The sequence below is a fragment of the Macaca fascicularis genome, chromosome 7 (genome assembly GCF_037993035.2).
Source record: "Macaca fascicularis isolate 582-1 chromosome 7, T2T-MFA8v1.1".
NCBI lineage: Eukaryota > Metazoa > Chordata > Mammalia > Primates > Cercopithecidae > Macaca > Macaca fascicularis.
In genome coordinates this window covers 70,136,327-70,156,771 of record NC_088381.1, presented here as the reverse complement: position 1 = coordinate 70,156,771, position 20,445 = coordinate 70,136,327, and the positions used below count along the sequence as shown (strand labels likewise).

Sequence of the window (20,445 nt, the reverse complement as noted above, 5' to 3'; positions counted from 1 at the left end):
CACTTAGACAAAAGAGCCAAGCCTTACCTTTCAACCTTCCTGCTGCATTCTTCAGAAACACACTCCCATCACGTACAAGCTTCTTCCGTTTCAAATCTTCCTTGGCAAACATCTGACCACTCTTCATCCTCATGATTGACTTGCTATCTGTCTTTGTATAAATCTCATTGAGACGCACTTTCTTTTCATAACTTGCCACTTTGCTGTCTACAGCTCCAATCACATCCTTCACCAGGCTCAAGGACTGTGCTAGATCTTCCTGCTCCACTTCATTGTCTTGGAAGGAAAGAATAATTCTGCTTTTTATGGCTCCTTTTGGACCAGGGAAGAAGCAAGGGAATCCTGACTTCTCACTCCATATCATCTTTTCCCTTGTGACTATGCTATCAGAGGGAAGCCAACACGTCAGAGGTCATGTGCCTATCCCTCTTGCTGTCATAAGTTTGATTCTAAAAAAAGCCAGAAGTTTTCAATGATTTAAATAATATGCAATCATATGTTGTGCTCTAAAATAAAAGGAACTAAAGACTTCTAGGACAAAGGTAGTAGCAGGAAGAGCAACCAAGTTTTTTAAATTTGTATCTTTGTGTTACTTAATGTAACTTCTGGGAAGAACTGGTGGAAATTATCTCCCAGCCTAGTGATAAGAGAATAGTGTTCAGGTCATTGAACTCTGGATGGAATCAATGTGGTCCCTTTCCTTCTTGCTATCATCCACCCTAAGTCTGGTAACATAACAGTCCAAATTTTCATTCAAGAAAATTATTTTCAAGATAAAACACAAGGTCTCTTTTAGACCTACTAGAGCATGAAACAGCACTTCCATGGGGCCTCCAGTACTACCGGCCACAGAGGAAACAGTCCATTGCCATACAAGACTGGGTTAGAAAGGAGACTTACCTTTGGTACACTGCAATATTCTTTGGAATAAAACTGGGTACTTGGTAATCCGCTGAGTTACAAGCAATATGCACTCTGGAATTCCAAGCCTTCTAACAACTGAACTGCTCATCTTCTTCTGCAAGGGAGTAAACAGACTGTGAGGAATCACATGAAAAAGGCTCTAGTGAAAGGCGACAGGGACACATTGCTCTCAACAATGACGGGGGTTTTCATGTTTCTTATCAATACCTTTACAAAGGCTTGAAAACGCTTATCCTTGGCATAAAGGTCTTTGAAGTAGTTTACAGACTGGTTATGTTGCCCACAAAACTTGCCGTACGTCTTCTTTAAACGTTCTGCATTCTCACCTGAAAACTGCAGAGAAAAGAGAACAGAAGTCATGCCATGGGGCACCAAACTCGTAATGCCATTTTGTAAAATGTTTCCAGTCTACTTGTAAAAGTCAAAAGTGCTTCCTCATAAATTTGCCCAAAAGAATGAAATGGTGCAGCAGCTTTGGAAAGCAGTCTGGCAGTTACTCAAGAGGTTCAACTTTAAATAGGCAGACTATATGGCATATGGATTAAATCTCAATAAAGCTGTTATACAGATTTGAAAAACAACAAAAAATTACAGAAATTTTATGTACTGTGCACATAGGAAATGTAAAATGTATTCTAACTTCTATTTGTCATAAACAGTAATAAAACAATGAGATTCAGTAGGAGTTTTTCATGAGACAATCTTAAATACCTGACCTTGATAAGTTAGACAGACATCACAAACAGCCCTCATTACCTAGGGATCTGTTTGTACTACTTACTTCAGGCCAGTAGTCCTAATAATTCCACAAGGCCCTTAAATCATTCCCAAATGTGTGCAATCTCAATGGTTCATCTGAACGTATGTTCACTTTGTGGTAAATCAATGAATTTCTGTATGCAGTTCATAAAATACATGCTAAGCATTGATTTCCATGTACTAAAAACCTCCAGAGGCAACACAAATTGATCCTTACCAAAAAACTGGAAAGAAGGATTAGGGTAGCTTTTCCCTTCACCATTTACCAATGGAAGAGCTGAGACAGTAAGTTATCTGCTCATATGACAAAGCAAATGTCCCAAAGGTTGATCCTAGCACTGGCAGCACACAGAACCAGCAAATGGAAACTACAGGTTAAACGGTGAATTCTAGCATCAAAGATCTTACTACGGGTTGTACACAAGTGCGAGGAGGTACAAATGGTAATACGAGTCAAAGTTTGATGAAGTACTAAGTTAGATGAAGTAAAAGTTAGATGAAACCAGAAAGGAGGGGCAGAGAGAGAGAAATGAAAATGCCCGAGGGGATGTTTCAGGAGGAAAGGTCATCATTTGTAGGTCTTACTTTTAAGCTCTATCTGTTGCAGCTATCTGTGTTCAAACATTTACCACACTGCATTTGCATTTATTTCATAACATGCTTACTTTTACTCCTAGAATAGGAGTTCCCTGAGGCAGAGGCCTAAGCCATATCATCCCCCTTTGTAGTTCCACCTGGCATTTAATAGATGCTCAGTAAATACCTGAAAAACGAATGAGTGAATGTGCTAATAAATTAATGAAGTGAAGGGTATGGGCTCAAGAATACAAAGGAAAGACAAAATGTACAATTCTCAGACAAATGTTCCAGCAACTAAGCCTCTGCTTCTACACAGCAGCAGATATTTGCCCAAAATCTTTGGGGAATCTGCATCTTTGGGGAAATATCTAGTCAGATGTACATGTTATAACCCTCTGCCTGTAAAGATTATACTGGCAATGTGTTTTTCAAGAATAATATTTTTAAAAGAAACATTAAAATCTGTCTATGATAATCACATCTAAAAGTACCAAAGTAACTTTTAGCTGAATTTTTTGGAGTCTCACTCTGTCTCCTGGGCTGCAGTGCAGTGGCACGATCTCGGCTCACTGCAACTTCTGCCTCCCAGGTTCAAGTGATTCTTGTGCCTCAGCCTCCCATATGCCACCACGTCTGGCTCATTTTTGTATTTTTAGTAGAGACGGGGTTTCATCATGTTGGCCAGGCTGGTCTTGAACTCCTGACCTCAAACGCTCCGCCCTCCTCGCCCCCCAAAGTGCTGGGATTACAGGCTTGAGCCACTGTGCCTGCCCACATTTGTTGATGTCTTAAACTTTACTGTTTCTGATGATGGCACAGACTGAGGAAGAAAAACTAAGTTTTACTGCGCATTAGGTAGTTTATATACACACTCCCTTTAACTTCCAAAATAACATTACGAGAGAAACCCTACATCTGCATTTTACAGAAAAGGAAATCAAGGCTCCAGAGAAATTAAATAAGTTCCCTGAGCTTACACAGATAATAAATGGTAGAAACAAGATGTGAATGCATGGCTATGGAACCCCATAACTTCCTCTTTTCCCAATGTATATAAGAACCTGAGATCTTTCCTATTCTCACCTGATTGACAAGCACATCCCCTATCCTCTTGATAAGAAAGTTCTTTTCACTTTTATCCACCAGAGACTCCTCCTTCCGCTCCAGAATCCTCTGAAAGAATTGGCTATGGATACTGATCAGCTCATCCAAACAGGGGAACAGCTTTTCTACCATCTGCTGCTCAAAAAGCAGATCCGTCATCATCCCCCGGCTGTACACATCACTCATGATCTTGAGAGTGCGGACATGATGTAACTCTGTCTGCATCAGCTCTAAAAGGAGGAAAAAGATCAAGGGTCAGGAACACTCTTTCATGAGGATTCTCCCTCAAAGATCATCTGCTGCAGTCCCAAAGCTAGTTTAGAGCCCAGTTTGAACCTTAAAATTGGGTCAATAGCTATCTTTCCCCTAAAGTGTTCTCATTTTTTTTTTGAGACAGGGTCTGGCTCTGTCACCCAGGCTGAAGTCATGGCTCACTGCAGCCTCGACCTCCTGGGTTCAAGCGATCTTTCTGCTTCAGCCTCCTGAGTAGCTGGGGCTGCAGGTACACACCATCATGCCTGGCTGATTTTGTATTTTTTGTAGAAACGGGGTTTCACTATGTTCCCAGGCTGGTCATGAACTCTGGGCTCCAGTGATTCACCCGCCTTGGGCTCCCACAGTGCTGGGATTACAGGTATGAGCCACTGCGCCTGGTCAAGTGTTTTAAACTTATTCCTCCATTTTTTATGAGTCCTATTTTCTGATAGTAGGTACACTGAATTCCATCAGTCTTAAATTATTGATTTCCAAAGAGGCCTTCACTGGATTCAGGACCTGTCATAACTGACTGTATACCCAGTTCTAGGAAATGACTTGTGTTTAGTCTAGTTTTTAGCGTAGGTAAGGAACAAAACTGAGATATCTCTTTCTAGGACTGCTGTATAAATAAGCACTCATATATAAGTACCATGTTCAGTAGAACTGAAAAAAGAAGAGTGGAACAAAAAGGAGATAGGATACAAACAGGACCATGTCTCTGTACCTTAAAGTTTTTAAAGGAAATCTTTTCAAGAAGTCACATACTAAAAAACTGATTTTCCATAGCGCAATAAATTACCGCTTAAAAATGCTGGACAATGCAAATCAAATATAATCAGAGCAAAATGAAGAATCTCACCATATATTACTTCTTGCCGTTTGACCACATCTTTCTTTTGCTGTTTTAGAAACTTGCTGTCTATTATTCGACTCCAAGATTCTGCTTCCAGCTGTTTGGAATCAATCTCAAAGTCTCCCAGTAGCTGTCCTTCATTCATGTCTGTACCTACTCCTCAATATATTAAAAAATCAGTATCAGAATCTTGGGTTTGTGACCTGTAGAATAAGCCTATGTTGAACTTTCCTCAAGATGATAGTTGATTTCATAAGATGCATGAATACAGGGGATATTCACAGAGAATACAGGGGATATTCACAGGGAATATTCACATATTCCAGTACCAGAAAAAAATATCTTGTTCAGGAGTGACAGACTCTACATTCGAGGTTTTGGTTAAGAGTAATAAACATGACATAAATCCAACATGATTAAGACATGACTTCTATCTACATGAAGTTAAGAATTGGAAGGGACCTAGTACCTTTTCATATTTAAGAGAGCAGGATTACAATTGCTTTGTGAGCTAGAACTGTACATGTACAAAAGTCTAAGGGAAGAAAAAGATTTGTACTAAAGAGTATGCCCACATTGAAACAAATGACATCCTTTACTTGACAGCTGCTAGATGAGTTTGATTACCCAGTCATTATAAAGCACTGGACACTTTACTGACAATTTAGAGAATCTTCACGGGTTACAGAAGAGGCAGGCACTAACACTCCATTAAGACTTATATTCTAGGTAATGGCACACACAGTCCCTACAGAGGCATAAAATATAGGCCATAACTTCCTCTTACCCTCATCAGTAAGTGATTCTGTTGATTCATTGACCTTGCTGATTTTATTTAGTGAGTCTGTTGAATGAGACAGGAATTTCCAGGTGTTTGACATGTTCTCATCATTGCCAACTCTGGGGACAAAAAAAAAATTCCATACTGTCAAATACATTCTGATAGCCTATGGCTTGCATTCTTAAATGAGTACCTGAAGACTCCAGAATGACAACTGGCTGGAAGTACTACAGTGACTGAAGACAAATTGCTTATGTTGGGGCCACAGCAACATGCACACGGCCTGGTAACAAAGTCTAGAGCATTTAGTATCATTGTAGACTCAAATTGTGAGGACTTTTTGAGCCTTTTTAAAGAAAGTGATAAGAAGCAAGGGGAACTTTCTTCCATCAAACCATGTACCCATTATATAAGAAACTTTCTGTTTAAAACTTATTGCCTAACCAGTACACTTTTTTTTTTCTGTTCTCTAAATAACTACCCATCTAGCACTTAGAATCAACTACATTCTCTTTGGACTTTCTCAATCCTAACTCACTAACTAGCACAGCAGGCAACCAACTGATGTGTGAGTAGGCACAAAAGCAAGAACACTTTAAAGACCCACTTTTGAAAGTTACGATGTATACAAACTTCAGTAACATTACAACTTTTGAAAAGTACACTTTTGGAAATAATGAGAACATAAAGACAAAGCAAAACAAAAATACCTGAAACTTTTTAAAGAAGGAGAAAACATTAGCCAGCACAGAGGTTAGGAATTACAAACAAAAGGAGACTTTTGCATAGTTAGGAATTTTGCTCCAAGATAGGTTAAAGAGATACTCTGAGTCCTACATTTGAAATGGCTTATTCACCTGATGGGAAGGCAGGCATCTTACCCAAAATAGTCAGCAACATCATTATCAGCCCCCTGTTAACCACCTGACAGCCCAGGCCTGGCCAGGAGACCAGTAAAAAAACTCAGTGCAAACCAGTGAGTGGGAACCTAATAGTAATAATTGGCTCAGCACTCACCTCCATGAAACTGACTTAAGTGTTAAGAGGCAAAGATGTAAAACAGAGATAAGAAACAAAACAACCAGGTTTATCTGAACAATAGAAAAGCATGACATCTGTAAGTGGCTGCAACCCAAAATTCTGAATTAAATCACCCTTTTTCTTATTCCTACTTATTTTGATCTAAAAAAAATCATCTTTTGAGAACTCAGATTCTTCAAAAGTAGAGCTGATGATATACAAAAGCCTACAGCAACCAGCCTGCTAAGGGTATTTAAAGGAGATCCTTGCTACAGAATGACCATTATGACATGTACCAAAAACATAATCCCCATCATCCTTGTCTGCACCAACCCATGACTTTATAGATTTATTTCTTTAAAAAAAAAGCTTTTTGTCAAATGATGTGATTATTATGCTCTTGTCACCTAGATGCCAACTGTGCTATCTTTAAATATCTCCGCTTACCCAGTAATGTTCTGTATGGAGACACTTTTGGAGAGCGAGACACTCTGCTGGGACCGTCTACTGGCAAATATCGGGGTGGTAGTGGTTTCATCCACCAGGAGGACTGCGGACCGAGGACGCTCCTTGGGCTGTGCGGCTGCAAAAGGAGGACACTAACTGAAGCATCACTCATCCAGTCCCACCTAGTACTAACCCATCTGACAAATAACAAGCAGAAGTAAGGCGCTTTACAGTAGATTTGCCCTGGAACTGTAAGTTGGTATAAAAACTCCATGGAGGATAGTTTGGTGATAACTACTGAAATTGTAAATGCCTATGTTCTTCGATCCAGCAATTTCACTTTTAGGCTATGTTTATTTTTCAAGATATACTTGTATATTCGTGAAATGATGTTATATCCAAAGTTATTCAATGCAACACAATAGGTAAAAGCAAAAGACTGGAAAAGACGCGAGTATCACAAGACTGGTGAATAAGTTATGGTACACCACATAGCAGAATACAATGCCACTTACAAAAAATGAGGACTACTTTCTAAGTACTGACACAGATAGATAGATCTATCTCTAAGATCTATTAAGGGGAGGAAAATCAAAGTGCAGAACAAAATATATAACAGGCTATCTTTCATGCTTAAAAGAAAGAAAAATAATCCAAGTTGTATTTACTTTAACAGGCGAACTCCAGGAAAATAAATTTAAAAAAAACTAAGAAGAGTGGTTACCTCTGGGATGGGATAGGCAACGGGGATAAAGAATCCTGTGGGAGTATTACGTATTTTAACATTTAAACTGCAAATAAAATTGAAATACTTTCTTTTTTTTTGAGATGGAGTCTTGTTCTGTTGCCCAGGCTGGAGTGCAGTGGCGCAACATTGGCTCACTGCAAGCTCCACCTCCCAGGTTCACGCCATTCTCCTGCTTCAGCCTCCCGAGTAACTGGGATTACAGGCGCCCGCCACCACACCCAACTAATTTTTTGTATTTTTAGTACAGACAGGGTTTCACTATGTTGGCCAGACTGGTCTCAAACTCCTGACCTCGTGATCCGCCCGCCTCGGCCTCCCAAAGTGCTGGGTTTACAGGCGTGAGCCACCGTGCCTGATCCCAAGATTGAAAGAATTTTAAGGGTAAAAGGAACCTTAGAGATAACTGGGAGCAGCGTTCTTTAGGAGCGTTCACCATGAAAACACCAAGAGTGCCGTTAGATATGGAATCTCAGCCCCCCACCTTGTCTTCTGGGGGTGGAACCCAAGAGTCTACATATCTTACAGGCTCAAGTGATTCTTCTGCTCACTGCTAGAGAGCACAGATTTTGATGATTTCCTTTAATTTACAGATGAGGAAAATTTAACACTTGTTTAACATCTGTAACTATAGATGACCCTTGAACAACATGGGTTTGAACTACATAGATCCCCTTATATGTGAAATTTCTTCTGCCTCTACCACCCCTGAGACAGCAAGACCAACCCCTCTTTTCCTCCTCTTCCTCCTTCTTGGTCTACTCAATGTGAAAACGACAAGGATGAAGACCTTTATGATGCTATTTCCGCTTAACAAATAGTAAATATATTTTCTCTTGTGTATGATTTTTCAAATAACATTTTTTCCTTTGGCTAAATTTATTGTAAAAATATAGTATATAAGACACATAACAAACAAAATGCATTAACTGGCTGTTTATGTTATTGGTAAGGCTTCTGCTCAACAGTAGGCTATTAGCAGGTAAGCTCTGGGGGAGTCAAAAGTTTTATGTGGATTTTTGACTGCATGGGGGCGGGGCTGGCACACCCATCATCTGAGTTATTCAAGGGGCAATTCTAATTTGTTCTCACAGTGCGTATTTCTCATTAACATGACTAAAAGAGGAAACTAGAGATCTAATTTGCTAAAGTGGTCACGCTGGCACTTGGGAACATTTTTCCTTGGTAACTGACTTGCTGTCCCATTCACAGGCTGCATTGTCTGTCCACCCCCAGGAGTGTCAAGAGGTGAAGGAAATAAGATTGGGGTAGTAGTTATGACTTCACAGTATTTCAGGATGCCTTTGACTCAATAAGCATTAATATAATCATTAATTTCCAATTCAAATTCTATTTACAAGATGATGACACAATAAAACAGCAGAAACCCGACATACTACAACCCAACCAGATTCTAACTGCAGGAAGTACACAAGGGGTATGGGATGTGGATCTACCCCTCTTCCCCCACCCCCATCCCCACCCAAGAGGAAAAAAGCAAGTGGGTAGAAAAGAGAATGAGCTTAAGAGTTAAAGGGCCTGGGGCATAGTCTGAATGTTTCTGAAGAGAGGTCAGTGAGCAGATAAAATCGGACGGAGGAAGAAACACTAGTTCTTGAAGAATGGCAAGGATGTGGATGGGTCAGAAGAAAAATAGAGGACAATTCTGATGAGAAGAACCGTGGGAATGAAGACAGAAGTAATTATGTAGTATTAATGTAGAAGGGAGACACAGAATAGAAAAGGAAGCAGGTAGAAGGAATCAATGAAAAGTCTGGAAAAGCAGAATGATGTTAGGCAGAGCTCATAATAACTTGTATCTAAAAGCCAGCATGGGGGAAGAAAATACCCGCTCTCCTTATTTGTAACCAATCCATATTCTACCTAAGTAAGTGACTCAATATTGCTGCTTCCTTATTTGTGATGATTATAGCAGTGAAAACTAACACTTAAGGAGTGTTTACTACTAAGTACTTTACAGGTATGATCTGATTTAAACCTGACTACCACACTATGATACTATTATCATCCCCTTTTACAGAGGAAGAAAATGAGGCACAGAGAGGTTTGGTAATGTCCACAGTTACACAGCTATTAAGCAGTGGTGTCAGACTTGAATCTATACAATTAGAATTCACAATCTGTACTCTAGACCACTATGTTGCCTCAGTGGAGTACAGTAGGAATAAAAATATTTGTGGCAGGGCCAGGTACGGCGGCTCACACCGATAATCCCAGCACCCTGGGAGGCCAAGGCAGACGGATCCCTTGAGGTTGAAAATTCAAGACCAGCCTAGCCAACATAATAAAACCCCATCTCTACTAAAAATACAAAAATTAGCCGGGTGAGGGGGCGTGCACCTATAATCCCAGCTACTTGGGAGGCTGAGGCAGGAGCACGCTTGAACCTAGAAGGTGGATGTTGCAGTGAGCAGAGATCACGCCACTGCACTCCAGCCTGGGCGACAGAGCAAGGCTCTGTCTCAAGAAAAAAAAAAAGAAGACTTGTGGGGGTCGAAGGTAATAGTCAAGAACCTTGCACATAATAGGCATTTGTTTTTAAGACATGAAAATAAGAAAGAAAACAGACTTATGAAACAACAGATAATGTCACAAAAAAAAGCATTTAAGGAAGCTAGACATAAAAAGTATGTCGACTGGGTGAGATGACAGACTGAAATGGGTGTCAACCTGGAGAAGCTCCTCTTCTAGTCATCTACATGTGAAGACGGATAATAACCAGATTAAACATGTCTAAAGGGAATCACACTCTTGTGGGAGTGAAGACTAGTACAGCCATTCAGGAGCTATCTGGAGGTACTCAGAGAAATTAGGCACAAAGCAGTGGTTTTCAAGCTTGAGTGGGCATCAGAATCACCTGGAAGATCTATTAAGACACAGACCAGGCTGGGTACGGTGGCTCATGCCTATTATCTCAGCACTTTGGGAGGCCAAGGCATGAGGATTGCTTGAGGCCAGGAGTTTGAGATGAGCCTGGGCAACATAGTGAGACTCCAACTCTACAAAAAAATTTAAAAATCAGATATGGCACCTGGAGTGCCAGCAACTCAGGAGTCTGAGGCGAGAGGAGTTCCAGAGCCCAGGAGTTTGAGGTTACAGTGAGCTAAGATCACACCACTGCACTCCAGCCTGGGTGACAAAGCAAGACCCTGTCTCTATTAAACATACTCCCACGCACCACAAAAACACACAGAATGCTGGCCCCATCCCACAGTTTGTGATTCATAGATCAGGGTAGGGCCTAAGAATCTCTACTTCTAAAAAACTACATTTTCAAGAACATTGCCTGGGGAAAGTCTCACAGAGGCTCCCATGGAGCCAGCTAACGAGATATTAATCACTGCATTATTTATAGTAGCAGCTGGAAGCAATGTAAATATTCTGTCTCTAGGGGAACTTAAAATGTGAAATATGCTTATGAAAGAATAGCCTGCCACAGTCTGAAACAACAGCGTACAATAATAACATGCATATCTCAAAACGGTATTGAGTGAAAAAAATAAGCAGAATATATGTCATATCGAATTTAAATTCACACAAAATAATACTTTTTTTTCAAAGTATACATATGTCTAAAAATATGGCAGATTAGAAGGTCATACATTAAATATACTATAGTGGGAATGAGACAGGGAATGGGGAGTGAAAAGGGAAAAGTATTAGTAAAACCAAAGTGGAGTCTTGTATGCACTGTTGAAAATAGTTTGATGTGAACGAAGAGTGTGATTTATCCAATTCTGAGTAACACTTGAGGTCCTTAGAAATAATAAAAAAAGAACCATTTTCTACAACTTCTCAGTTTACAAAGAAGTTTAGGCTGGGCGTGGTGGCGCGTGCCTGTAATCCCAGCTACCAAGGAGGTTGAGGCAGGAGAATCACTTGAACCCAGGAGGCGGAGGGTGTAGTGAGCCGAGATCGTGCCAGTGCACTCCAGCCTGAGTGACAGAGCAAGATTCCGCCTCAAAAAAAAAAAAAAAAAAAAAAAAAGAAGAAGTTTAACAAACCAGATCTCATTCGATTCGTATGATTGTAAGGCACTGCAAACAAGTCTTTTAATTCCCAACTATTATTAAAGAGGAAATTGAGATGCACAGGGGTCACTTGCTTAAACACACAGGGCAAAGGTGCTGCCTTTAAGCTAATACACAGACTGTTTTAGAAACCTTCCAAGAGGGTCTGATGGTATAATGTTCAGGTATGGGTCAGGGAATCTGCAGGATAAAACAGCAGCCTTCTCTCACCACAAAATAGGTATTCATATCTTGACTATGAATAATAATTGAATATTACAACAGCATTTTCACATTCAGAACCAGAAAGTCAGAAAGGGAATTGAGAGGTGGGCTGAGCTACTTACGCTTGTTTCTCATAATGACCGTGGGTAGTGATGATGTGTCATGTGCCTGAAGGCTCCCTTTGGGCTGCTAAAGAGAAAGAAAGTAAGTCCATTGACAATTCACCTCTGTCAAGCCCTGAGAAGCGGAGTAGGAAGGGAGCAAGCAGTTCAGCTTCCTTTCCCACTCTGCTTTCCGCACTGCCCTAAGCACCCTGTGTCCCAGCCATAGTCGCCCTCAATTGCCATCCTCTAAACCTGCCACATACTCCGATGCTGTCTATCCTGCCTGGAATGCTTTTCTCACCTTCAGAGGCATGGCATTCTTCCCCTTCAAGACTATTTAAGTGTTGCCTCCTTGGTAAAGTCATCTATAGCTTCTCTCCTCTCCTCACCCAAGGCAGTGACTGGCACCCCTTTCTCATTTATAGTAACTGTCTGCCTATCTTCCCCAGTAGATTGCTGGTGCCTTAAGGGCAGCATCTTTTAACTTTTGCATTTCATTTCCAGTAACTAGCATTTATAAGGTGCTGAATTATTGGGTAAAATACTAATTTTAGTTAAGACTTTTGCTGTAGCCATGTAACAAAAATACCTTGAGAAATTATAGATTGAAGCAATTAATCTGAGATAGGTTACTTCCTATTTAAAATGAAATTCCAGGCAGGGTGCGGTGACTCATGCCTGTAATCCCAGCACTTTGGGAGGCCAAGGCGGGTGGATCACCTGAGGTCAGGAGTTTGAGACCAGCGCAGCCAACATGGTGGAACTCTGTCTCAACTAAAAATATAAAAATTAGCTGGGCATGGTGGCAGGCGCCTGTAATCTCAGCTACTTGGGAGGCTGAGGCAGGAGAATTGCTTGAACCTGGGAGGCGGAGGTTGCAGTGAGCCAAGACTGCACCATTGCACTCCAGTCTGGGTGACAGAGCGAGACTCTGTCTCTAAAATAAAATAAAATAAAATTCCCCCTTTTAGGTTATATTCTCTCATATGGGAGATGCTATATCTCTATTATGATCATTCTGTATAAACTAGTACATTCACAACAATTGAGTCTTACCAGAGATCACAAACTCAAATGACTATGGTGCCGGCAGGTAACAAATGACAGAAGCAAGCTGGGGTGGGGTGGGGTATGGGGAGGCAGTGGCGGCCTGGAACTGGCATATCCTGTCTAAAAGAGGCAGCACCACTCAGCTCCAGCCATCCCTCCCTCCCTGCAGGCTCCACTGATGGAGCAGACTCCTGCCTTCAGCCTGCTTAATGAGTTTGGAGCTTATATTCTAGTGGGGGGAAGATACAGACCATAAGAAATCTATGTGATAATAAATAAAGATGGGTAAATAAAGACTCTAAGAAGGTGGTAACTACTATGGAAAAAAGGAAAACCTGGGAGTGCTGGGTACCGGGAAATATCAGGGGGCCGAGGGTTATAAATCTTCCAATTTTTTCAGGAGAACTTAAGAATCCAGACTGATACAAAACATGATTTTGAAAGAGCTGCACTAACTCACATTTTAAAAGTACTACATGAGCCAAACAAAATATATGTCCATGGGCCGAAGAAGATCTGGGCTATCCTATTTTTTGCCATTTTGATGCTAGTTTTAGTGCTTCTCAAAGTGAGGTCCTTGGACTATCAGCATCATCTGGGAACTTCCTAAAAATGCAAATTCCTGGACTTTCCTCCAGAATCTGAAACTCTGGGAGTGAGGCTCAGTAAGCTGTCTTTCAACAAGCCCTCGAGTTGATTCTGATGCACATTCCAGATTGAGGTCATGGCACTAGATAACTGTTTGGTGACTGACAAAGCACACAGCTCATTAATCATCTGTGTCGACATAGTTGGAAAGCATTCCTTTGACGAGGAATGAAGAGACACAGGTGACTAGAACACTGAAAACCTCACAGGCTGCCTAAAAGGTATGGCCCCCAACCCATACTTTTTTTTTTAAAGGCCACTGGAAAAGCATGACTACATAGCATACATGTTCAGGGCAGATACCATAATAAAACAGGCACTTTCTATTCTTACATCATGTGATCAGAGCCACCTGTATTATGTACCTGAGAAAAGTGCTACCAGACAGGCTAGGGCTAACCGTAACACCCTCCCCGCCCCCACCAGCAGATCAATGCCCCTGACCTCCACCTGCTGCCCTGATGGTCCTGAAGGAAGAAGACAAGTGTATGAGAAAACCACTTTAATAGCAACACGGAAATATTAAAATCGCGAAGAAATGTATATTGAACATGAAGAAGTTCTGAAAGCATTTTCTTTCCTCAAAGTCTAATTCCCCAGTATTACTCAAGAAGAGGATTGATCGCGTAAGAGAAAAAATATTTTTTAGTTATAATTCGTTCTCAAAGTTGGTACCGAATGATTAAAATAAACAAAATCCACCACAACCTCAACTCTCCCAACTCCTGAGGATCTTGCTGGTTTAAACTCTTTTATTTTAAGCCTTCTTTTAGCCAGAAAGTCTTACCTTCATTTTGACCTTTGCACAGGAGGCTAGACTTTCTCGGCAGCCTTTGTGGACAAAAGCACTGCAATCTGAAAAGAAAGCAAACCCAAGGTCACATGGACAAAGCAAACAGATTCCAGATTCTGAGTTTCCACTGCTGTCACAAGTGGCCTCTGAATTTCAAAGTGAAGTCACTCACATGTGAGAGTGTGACTAACTGAAATTACAGATTGCAGTCCTCTTCTAGGAAGCAGGTCTGTGATGTTATTTGGAGGAGGAAAAACATGAGCAGATGTGATTTCTTTTTTTTTTTTTTCCCCAGTGTTGTGTCTTTATTTGGAGACTGGGAGACAGATTACAGCTTAATGAGAGGAACGACGACTCAAGTGATCTCATGGGAAGGGTGAGTTTCCTGGCCCTCAGGGAGTGACAGATGTGATTTCTAATTAACAAAAACTAGTAAGTCTGGAACTTCTCAGACAGGAAGCTGAGAGGCTACCAAAACCAAAAGTGAAAGTGTCTGCCATCAATGTGTAAGTCTAAATTACAAATAAATACATAAATAAAGCCCCCAATAGGGGTTACAAAATTTGTATGACTGTAATAAAGCACAGAATATAAAATCTCAAAAGCTTAACTACGCTGGGCTTTTTGCAACCCATTCTCTGAGACAGGAACCACACACGAAAGGTCATCAGAACCCCACATGCACCTCTGGAAACTGTGACTTAAGAGAAAATGGAGACTTCTTGAAAGATAAAGCAGAGACCACAATTTGGCAAGGACAGCATTGTATCTTAATTCCTTTACTTTTCACTCCCTTGGCTGACAAGGGCCACTGACGTAAAAACCCAGGCCTCTGTGTCCAGAAGGCTTACCATCAGCTCTCAGTGCTGCTATAAAGTCACATAACAGAACCGTTCCAGGAAGCCAGAGGTAAAGCAGAAACAAACGAAAGATCTGTCTGTGGGGACACTCGAAGAGGAGACACTCTCATGGGAAGGGCTCACTCAGAAAATCAACCACAGATACCATTCAATAGGCAATGCCCCACAGACTGATTCAGGAAGCGTCACAGGTCCTGTCTATACCAACTCACCAGTTAGGGGCCAACATCTCTTTAGCCCAGACGTATGGATTTGGGGGTGACTGGAGTGGTGATGGGGAGGGGAGGAAACCAGAAAGGAGACTGCTAGAATCCCAGACCTCAAAGGCCTTTTCCATTCCTTTTGTAACACTTCCTTTAACAACCACTTGGTTCACAGGTCTCCTCCTTAATACCACTGGCACAGTGTATTGAGATTCTCTTGGGTTTTTCTCTATCCCCTTTCTGGGGCAGGGACCATTCACCCACTGCTGAATCTTCAATTAAGCCTCTCTAGCATAGTGCCTGGCTCATGCATCCTATTCAAATGCCCCTCTGTAGACCCTACTATGCCTATTTAAACTAAAATTAGATGAATGCCCTATTACAGCCTTGATTACAGTATGTCAAATATCAATTTAGTAACACAAAAGGACAAACAGCTGTCAAACTAAATTTGACGTAGGTCCCGGCTTTGCTTATTAGTTAGTATGATCCTAGCACAAGTCCCTTCTGGACAGGCCCCTGTTTCCTCATCTATAAAATTAAAAAGGAGGAACCACATTTTCTCCCAGGTTCCCTCTGCTGTGATTCTATTAGATGGGTAAGTGAGTTTCAGGCTGCTGGACCCACAGCAAGAAGTATAACAAAGTGGTCGAGGCAAATGACTTTATTTATTTTCTAGTAAGCCAAAATGTGTTTCTGCCCATCCTCACAAGCACTATTCTCACTCAGGGTGTATGGTGCACCTCCCCTCCTCTGCCACAGAGATGCCTGGGACTTGCAGCTGGCATGCTCCTTTCTGGTTTCTTCCCCTCCCATTAGTTGATCCATCATCTCCTTCTCATGCACAGACTTGAAAGCCCACCCCATCCAAACCCTTTCTCTTCACAAATCCCAACTCAGCTAAAGTCTTTCAAATATATCATCTTTAAGTCCATTTCTCTTTCCCTTCTACAGAAAAAGTATGCAAAGACTATGAGCAGGCAAAGTCAATGATTAGTAGATCTATGTTTTTCAGCATGCTGAATCCTCAATATATAATACTGAAGAGAATAAAGCAAATTGCAAAATGAGAGGTATTGTATGGTAGCATTTATGTAAGCTAAAAACAAAAACAAATTATATGTTGTTTATGTATGAGAATAAATTATAAAACACAGACTACAAATGCACTGAATTCATGATAGTGCTTGTCCTTGGGGAGGAAGGAAGATGCATGGGGCAGGGAAACAAAGGGGAATCCGAACTTAATCATAATGGTTTCTTAAAAAGTGAAACAATCTGAAGCAGTATGACAGAATATTACTATGTGTTCATTTTGAATCATGGACACATATGTGTTAAATTACCTATGTACAATACTTTGTATTAACATTTTTCAAAATTAAAAAAATTTTTAATTTTTAAAAAATCATCACACTCTGTCTTTCAAAGTTCCTTGGATTTGCTTATAAGCATTTCCATATCCTTTTGAATAATCCATTTATCACATCTTGTGATAACTTAAAAATAAGATTTTATTGTCTTATAATCCAGTTATAAAAGCACATTTTTTTCTTGTGTTTTATTGAACGTCTTGAATATTTTAGGCACCTAAGGGCAACACAGGAGGTGGTAGATTTGCTAGAGAACCAGCTACTAACTCTGATCTGCAAAAGTGACCAAGAACACTATGGGCAAAATTTGTTTCCAAGTTCTGTTCTTTCTGTTCCTTTCTTCCCAACCAATTCCAACACCCTACAGAGATTTAAACAATGATGATTTTTAAGGGAGTGGCACTATCACTTTTAAAAAGGCTTCAGCAATATTCAAACTCTCAGGCTAGTGTTTGAGTGTCTGAGATGAATCATAAAAGCAGAAAAAAAAATCATTTAAAATGTGCTTCTAGTAAAGAACTTTTCATATAAATTAACTTTTAATTAATTGAAACGTCCCCAAACCCACAACCCAGCTGGAAGTTTAACAGGCTCTATATTATGGTCATGAGTCTTGTCTTAGTGATAGTTTGCATGGACATCTCCTTAAGATGCTGAAGTACCTACTTGAAAAACACTCAACTTGTTTCCAAGTTGTCCTGGACTCAATTAACAGTGACAGTTTTAGTGCTGTGCGTGGGTGATTTAGAAACTTCAGCCCCACTGACATCAGCCGAAGTCATGAGATTAAAATCTTACTCTCTGTTTGGGAAAACAGAAAATTACCAAGAACACAAGAATTGAAGGCAAATCTAATACATTTTTAAGCTCTCTGCCACAAACCATACCATGCTGTTATGAAGATCAGAGAAGAAGTATCTGGCCTTTTATTTATTTGATAGATTTCCTAATAGCAGCAGGCAATATGCTTTTATTTTAAAAAATCCTTCAAAAAGGTCTCAGCACAGTGGTTTATGGGAACAGAGCTAACCCCTAATTGGATTCCTCTGAACTTAAAACAAACAGCCCAGCTTTCAACTTCTTTCTTTGCTACAAGGAGGCATCAAACCAAAGAAAATGAAGTTAAATCCACATGACTAGAAACTATCATCTATCTATTGCTGTATCTTTTTTTTAGCCCATGCCACCAACCACCAAAGATCTTTGGAGAATGGTTATATACTATGTGTTTTTTATCTTTGGGAAGAAAAATAAAACAAACCATTAGCGAGGCTAACTTAAGAAAATCAACTTTATACAATGATAAGAGGAGTGGCTATGCCAAACTGAAATGAAATGACAGAATAGCAAAGGACTGCCTACATAGAAACGAGTCACCTTTGTGAGCTAAGTCATATGTAGCCAGGGCTCTGACAAAAGAGGTCTTCTAGTACTTCAGTCCACTGATCATCATTTGGGAATAGGCTGAAGACTTCTGACTGTTCTGCCTACAGATGTGAGCAGCAAAATCTAACTGGGAAAAATGACCTGACCCTTCTTCAGGACACGAGTTGAAGAATTACCTTTAAGGACAGAAATGTACAACTTTCTCCTATCATTTCAACTCTAATCAAGAAAATGAAAATAAAACAAAAAAGTTAAATATGAGCAAATTTAGAAATGCATTCTACAAAATTCTTTCTGCAACTTCTTGTTTAAAATCTTTAACAAGGGCAACACGCCAAAACCCCACCTCTACAAAAAACACAAAAATTAACCAGGTATGGGGATGCATGCCTACAGCACCAGCTACTTATGAGGCTGAGGCAGGAGGATCACTTGAGCCTGGAACGTCAAGGCTGCAGTGAGCCATGATCACTCCACTCCACTCCAGCCTGGGCAACAGAGTGAGACCCTGTATCTCAAAAAAAAAAATTATTAAATATATATATATTTTATTTTTTTGAGATGGAGTCTTGCTTTGTCACCCAAGCTGGAGTGCACTGGTATGATCTTGGCTCACTGCAACCTCCGTCTCCTGGGTTCAAGCGATTCTGCTGTCTCAGCCTCTCGAGTAGCTGGGATTACCGGTCCGTGCCACTACGCCTGACTGATTTTTTGTATTTTTAGTAGAGATGGTATTTCGCCACGTTGGCCAGGTTGGTCTCAAACTCCTAACCTCAGGTGATTCACTCAGCCTTCCAAAGTGCTGGGATGATAGGCGTGAGCCACCGCACCTGGCCAATAAATAAAATCTTTGGGGGATTTGAGACATCGCCCTATCTGGACTAAGAGTGCTTACACGCCAAAGGCATGTGAGATGTTCTTGTAGCTGGTGTGATAACCACAGTGCTGATGTACAGAACAAGAGGAAAGCCACAAAAAAGAGCCAAATCATCTCAGCTGAAGTAGCCCCAACAGCAGTTTTTGTAAGAACACTGGTAAACAAAAATGAAACAAAATGAAAGTGTTCTGCTTAAAAAAGAATTGCCTTTATTGCTTAGGGTCTTTTTTTTTTACCATCCTTTTCCCTAAGTAATAAATTTTCTTCCTTTAATCAATATGCATTTTACTCTCTCACATAAGCAATGAACTATAAATGCCAGAAAACTGTCTGTCCAGAGAGCAACTTTTCCTGATGAAATCAGAAGCAAAATCTAACCAATACACACATTCTAAATTCTTGTGTTTCCTACTTAGATTGCAGCTGGTTTACTTTTTTTTTTTACGTAAAAGAAACAACCTACCACAAAAGTACTGAAATGCTGCTAGCACAACAGAAAATAAAGCAGCAATAATCTCAGTATCATTTTACATCTGTTTAAAGCAAGCAAAACAGAACCACTGGCAAGACCCCAAAACCCGAACATAACAAATTCCTTATTCTGAAGGACTCCACTAAGTCACTAAGATTTTCAAAGAACAAATAATTTGTGGCAGCTGGAAAGAACAGCTGATTATTCAAGGACAGCTTTACATAATAGAGAAGTAAGAGTTGAAAAGATATTGCTCTATTAACTCTGTGAAAGTCACCTAATCTTAAAACAAGAGTAGTTTTGGCTGAGATAAAAAAAAGTCCCAGTTTCTTATATAAATCATCATAATATATCATCATGATGGATTATATGGCTGATCTTTCTAACCACAAGTCAAAGGTGACTAGGCAGTGCTGAGGGTATGAAGCTCTATCCAGGCATCAGCCAAACATGGTTAAGCTTAACCACAATGGGAAGCCACTGTCTCCCAAGAGCACAAAGGTTTCCTAGGAGGTAAATGACTAACTGCATGGATGCTACATTTCCTACAACTCCTGGGAAGATCTTGGATATGAGAGGCAATGGAGGGAAGTGACAAAAGATTCTGGGTCCCCAAATTACTCATATTTTCTACTTCCTGCCAAGATAACACATGGGACTTCATACATACAAATATTCAGCTTCTTCAGGAAGCTGAAGATAATCAGCCCATTACTTCGGTTCATTTGAGAAGATGATTATATACTATTTTTGTTGCTCTCAATCCTTTTCGCTCCTTTTTTTTTTTTTTTTTTTGAGTCAGAGTCTCACTCTGTTGCCCAGGCTGAAGTGAAGTGCAATGGCGTGATCTTTCATTCACTGTAACCTCTGCCTCCTGGGTTCGAGCACTTCTCCTGCCTCAATCTCCTGAGTAGCTGGGATTACAAGTGCCCACCACCACATTCAGCTAATTT

General features: G+C 40.4%; 1 protein-coding gene across 50 annotated transcripts in view; it reads right to left on the bottom strand.

The window, feature by feature from the left end:
- The window catches only part of AKAP13 (A-kinase anchoring protein 13), a 351,999-nt gene that overhangs the window by 24,091 nt on the left and 307,463 nt on the right, over positions 1-20,445 (bottom strand). For 17 of the 50 annotated variants that reach the window (XM_005560407.5, XM_073996618.1, XM_073996642.1 and 14 more), the window contains 9 exons: positions 14,316-14,383; positions 11,849-11,915; positions 6,726-6,861; positions 5,265-5,377; positions 4,484-4,630; positions 3,346-3,596; positions 1,132-1,257; positions 901-1,018; positions 28-276 (listed from right to left, as the gene is read on the bottom strand). In XM_005560407.5, the coding sequence (XP_005560464.3) occupies positions 28-276; positions 901-1,018; positions 1,132-1,257; positions 3,346-3,596; positions 4,484-4,630; positions 5,265-5,377; positions 6,726-6,861; positions 11,849-11,915; positions 14,316-14,383 (1,275 nt within the window). Of the gene's footprint in view, positions 1-27; positions 277-900; positions 1,019-1,131; positions 1,258-3,345; positions 3,597-4,483; positions 4,637-5,264; positions 5,378-6,725; positions 6,862-11,848; positions 11,916-14,315; positions 14,384-20,445 lie in introns of all 50 variants that reach the window. The other 33 variants (XM_005560406.5, XM_015453327.4, XM_065547436.2 and 30 more) reach the window with 5 other exon arrangements.